The sequence below is a fragment of the Poecilia reticulata genome, linkage group LG2 (genome assembly GCF_000633615.1).
Source record: "Poecilia reticulata strain Guanapo linkage group LG2, Guppy_female_1.0+MT, whole genome shotgun sequence".
Lineage (NCBI taxonomy): Eukaryota > Metazoa > Chordata > Actinopteri > Cyprinodontiformes > Poeciliidae > Poecilia > Poecilia reticulata.
In genome coordinates, this window is record NC_024332.1 from 37979605 (window position 1) to 37984889 (window position 5285).

Sequence of the window (5285 nt, forward strand, 5' to 3'; positions counted from 1 at the left end):
TATATCTGAAAAGGGAATCATATAACTGCATTGCTATTAAGCCAAAACTTGTGTTACTTTCCCTTTTTTAATTTTCATTTATGGTTAATTTTATTAGTATTTTTATTAGTCTGAGCAAATATTACTTAATACAATATAAATGCACATAAATAACTATCTACACAGACTTGGAATAATGTAATATTCAAACTTTCTTCTAACTTCATTTACTCTGGGCTGCACAATGCAAATTTAAATAAGTAGTAATAACTCTGCAAAGTCTGATCACCCTAGTGTGTTTTCACTGTTTGAGCTGCTGCTACTCTCAATTACATTGGATGACAAAGAGGGACAACTCCATACTCAAAAGGTGTGTAAAAACAGCAACTGAAGTGACATAGATGAGGACAGTGTATTCTGAATCGTGTGTTTATATCTGTTGTACAAACCTATATACAATTTGTGTGCCATAAAAAGCAAGTAGGAGGAATCTTTTCACTGGAAGCTTAAGCAAGACGAGGTCATTAGCGGGAGCGATAGATCTTAAAGAATTACACGTGAAGTTTTTTGTAGAGGGCATATCAAAATTCATTTTCTATTTTTTCTTTAAACAATATATATAAGGGCAATGGAGGTTTTTGAAATGGGTGAATTTGCAGGACTCTGTCCGGTTGAAGGGTGGCACTAGCACTTGGGAGGAAAAACTATTCTCTAATCCGTCTATTGCATACCAACTGGTTTTATTATTGCTTATCTGCATGTTTATTCAACTGGGACTTGGGATCAACAGAGAAAATATGTCCCTGTAATGTGGGTAGAGAAAGACTCTTAGGCTGGTACCTGTATCACCACTTTTAATTTGGTCCAAAATGAAGAATTTTCTTTTCTTTAAATTAGTACTGAATGTATTTTGTAATTTTTTTTTTTTGTTAATATACGAATAATTTCAATCGGTTAAACTTTGAAGGTTTATTAATCTACATGAGCGGTAGATTTAAGACACATTAAAACCTTTATTCCGTTTATGAAAACACAAAAATGTAATTATTTTATCTTTTTTTTTTTTTACATTTTGGCACTGAAACATAAAAATCTGGGGCCAGAAGGAAAGGGACTCGGATAGGTCACCTTTAATGCAAGTAAACAAAGGCGTTTTTTTATGTGGATCTTTAACGGCCTCTGTTTGACGTCACAGTTTAGCAAGCCTTTGGGTTGTGTGTGTGCGTGTGTGTGTGTGTGTGTTCAAGAAAGATTTCAAATATGACTTTTTTTTCTGTCAAAGCAATCAAAAAATGTGCCCTCCCATCTTTTCAGTGTTAAACCCAAATAGGCATTTACTCGCAACCCAGGACGGCGTGCGTTGTGATTTTCAGTTCTTCCGATAAAAGTGAGTTGAGATCACATCAGTTTCATCTCTGCCGTCTGTGAGTAGTGTATCTGTATACGGTTCAGGGGAAATAACAGTATTTTTTTTTTTTTAAGTGATGTTCAAATGTTGAGTCAGTGAAGAAAAATATGTATATGTGTAAAACATTTGCAGAAATTTCAACTGGAGGCAAAAATGTTTTTTTTTTTCTTTTCAATATTGTTCTTACTGACTATGATATCCTTGTGTCGCAGTCAAATATTTGATGGTTACAGCCTCTTCACTGATGGCTTATGTATTTTTAAAAGCAACTAATGTTTTATGATACATGGTCGTGTATCAAATTGTGATTGTGTTGTACGTCAGTGGGTAGCCACACGACACAGACTAACAGCGTCAAACAAGAAGGATATTTTGTACTTGTGTACTCGTCTGTATTTTGAACTGACCTGAAAAAAAAAAAATCCAAGGGTACCAACTTTGATCACTCGCGTGTTTTTTATCCTTTGGAGCATCACCACATCGAGGGTAAAATAAATTGCCTCGGTCAAGTAGAGGCCAGTTTCTCATCCAAAATGAAACATACATTAAATGCATTTAAAATCTGTAAAACAAAGATTCACAAGTAAATCGGTAATTTCCACCAGCTTTGTCGGGCTGCTGACACATTCCTTAGACTCAAATGGCCTTCACACAAACATAAACTTAACCTAAACATTCTGACCTTTCACAGTGGAGCTACATGAATAAAAAGAAAAAAACACCATGATTTTGATTCAATAATACATCATCCTCTTATCTCTGTACCGTTAGTGACATTTGTGTTCTGTGCAGTTCTTTCAGTGGCAGAGAATACGCATAAAAAGAAAAGAAAACCAAAATTCAGAAGGAAAATCAAAAACAAAACAAAAAAATCTGACTTCTGCTGACAGGGTGTTTTGTTATTAAGCTTTTTTTTTCCTGTTTTTGGTTTGTATGTTTTCAGTTTTTATATTAACTGTACAGTTTAACTTTGGGTGAAAGGTAAAACACAAAAAATGAGAGACTCTTGGGATATTTTCTGTATTTGTTCTACCTGTTACTGCTGGTACTATACTATCTGGTATTCTGGCTCTGTCTAAATCACTGGAACTATGTAGTTCTTCACAATGTAGTATGCTGAAATGGCATTTATTTGGTTTTCTCAATAATGGCAACAACGTTTGTCTTATTTCAATGGATTCCACTTTTTGTTCTTGATATATTCTAGTGTAATAGAAATAACTTGATAAAAAAGGTCTGAAAATATGTTGATGCAAAAGCAAAACTGAAATAAACATTGATTGATGTACACACTGGAAATCTCTGTTCCTTTGCTGTCATGCTCCTTCATCAGAGTACAGGAAATGTAATTTTAGGAGTGAAACGTTAAGGAAAGCAATTACATTTACATTTTAGAACCTTTTTATTTGAAAATATTTTCAAAAATATTCTGAATATTCTGACTGCTGATTCAAGTGGAACAAATTTATATTATGTTTCATTTGTACTCAGGAAAAAATGACATTTAAACAGCTTGAAGCTCAAAACATAATTTGTGACTCTCCATTAAGTCAGAGATGCAATTCTAAAAGTTGGTGGCTCACCTTTGACTCCAATATGGCTGCTGTAAATACCAGAGCAAATTATGGTTACAGTCAACAGCTTAATTGCTCTTTTGTGTCTCACTAAATCCATCATGTTGATAGTAGAGTATGACCATCATTAGTGAAAATGATATGTTTGAATGCACAACATAGGGGAAAAAAACATTTTCATCTTGTTTTGCTAATTGTAGTTATTCTGGTCATTGAGCAGAACAACAAGCAAATCCCCAACGTTTTTGCATGAAACAATGTTAAATTGAGGTTAATACTAAGTCTAAGCTCTTAATTTTTGAGCCAAATATAGTGCAGCAATACAGAAGATATTTTGCTAATGCAGCTCAAAGAGCCATGGCTCTTATAAACATAGTCTGTTTTGATGCTAAGATCAAAATGTAGGTTAAATTTACTGAAGAAAGTTAGCGCTTTCTCGATGTATATATGTATAACATATGACATGATATATGCTGATAAATCTATGGTTACCTTCCAAATTTGTCTTGGATTTGAATGTGGCCTGTCTTGTCTCTTTTTGCATGGATCTTTTGTGATTTCCAGGTATTTTGTCTCCCTTCCACGGTCCAGAGGATGACTGTTTGGTTACTTTGTCTCTGTAAATTGTAAGATCTTAATCCGCATAGTTATTTGATCTGTGTATATCTATGTTGCACAATGATGAACTCGCGACCTGTCCTGGCTCTCGCCTTATCACCATTTGAGTTGAATAAGAACCGCATAGACAAGTGGACATAGATAATGAATAGATATACTTACATGATTTTTATTAGTTTTTTAATATTGTTTGATAATGTCTCCGACGGTCCCCGTTTTCGATTGATACTTTTTCCTATTTCAAAACATTGTATATTCCCCCTCCGTCCCTCCCTCCTTTCCATTCTATAGATAAACTCCTCCTGCGCCGCTGTAGCTGTGTCATGTGCCGGGCAATATAAAAAGAGCAGACCTAGCCAACTACATTTTATTTTACTTCCGTGTTTCCCTCCAATCATATTCTTGTTTAGTATTTTGTTGCTCCTGAAGCCAATTGTTGCTATACTTCCGTGAAGCCTCAACCAATAGCAGCTCAGCCTTGCCATATCTGAGCCCGCCTCCCTGGTTTATTTAGCAGATTCCCGAAGTTTAGCTGAACTGCAAGAAAATACTTCTAAAACAAAAATAATATGAAGTTTATTTTAAACAGACATTAAATATTAGCAATGTCGCTGCTGCCTGGAGCATTTGCAGATGGAAACGGAACATATTAAGACACGACCCTTGTGTTTCTCATCTTTTGGTGGGCTTCAGCAGAAGACGGCAGTGAGGAAAAAAGGCTCGACCGAAAGAAAAGAAGACCTGGCGTTATGTCTGTTCGACTGTTGCTGCTGCTGGTTTTTTGTCTGGAGGTGTTCAGGTGTGAGCTATCCGGAGAAAAGGGTGGCTCGATCATCAGCGCTGCTAAAACGTTGGTGTGGGGACCAGGGCTGGAGGCGGACATCGTCCTCCCTGCTCGATTCTTTTACATTCAGGCGGTGGACAGCTCAGGGAAAAAGTGAGTACATTTGGCCTGGTTTGCGTATGTTGTTCCCCCTCCCTCAAACCCAAGTAAATGGATGGGTTTTCTTTTAATGTGAAACATTGAAAGTTTTCCCTTTTTTAATAGTTTGCCGTCAACCGTCCTCCAAAATAAATAAATAAAAATCGATTTTTGGAAGTTGTTTCTAAACAAGAGTGCAGACAAGCAGGGGCACAACTACATACTTTCTGAGGTGTATGCGAACATGTCATCGGCGCCCCCGGCCCCAATGACATAAACTTGTACAATTCATCTTTAATTAAATGATCAATAATAATAATTGTACATGTGAATAAATTGCTGWCTACAGGGCAATATTTCATMATTTAATATACAAGTGAGCCAAATCTGTTGGCCTGTGTCTAGATCCGYCCATGGGCTGCAGGYCTGAGGCTTTTTGTTAGCAAGTTTTCTATAATTTTTAGAGTTTGATGGGAAACCAACTCATTCCATCTCCATGTCCATCTTGAGTAAATTACTAGCAACTGTTGCATAATGATAAAATGATAATGATGAAATGAGACAAATAGACAGAAATACAGACAGACAGATATCTTACCCACAAAGATAAATACTTTTCAAAATATTTCCCAATTCGTATAGTTTTAGACTTCTTTGTTAAACAAATAAGTCTTTTTGYTCCACACTGTTTACAATCTCCCTCTAATGTGGCTTCCTGATTTTCTGTTTCGAATTAGAAATAAACATCTTACAATGGATGAAGATGAGTACTGATGTTGTTGAA

At 35.8% G+C, this 5285-nt stretch overlaps 1 protein-coding gene across 1 annotated transcript in view; it reads left to right on the plus strand.

Annotated features, from left to right (window-relative positions):
* The first annotated feature begins 4051 nt into the window (after positions 1-4051).
* poglut2 (protein O-glucosyltransferase 2) overlaps positions 4052-5285 on the plus strand; it is an 11188-nt gene continuing 9954 nt past the window's right edge. Inside the window, exon 1 of the mRNA XM_008402948.2 lies at positions 4052-4516. Coding sequence (XP_008401170.1) covers positions 4329-4516 — 188 coding nt within the window. The 5' untranslated portion in view covers positions 4052-4328. The remainder of the gene's footprint in view (positions 4517-5285) is intronic.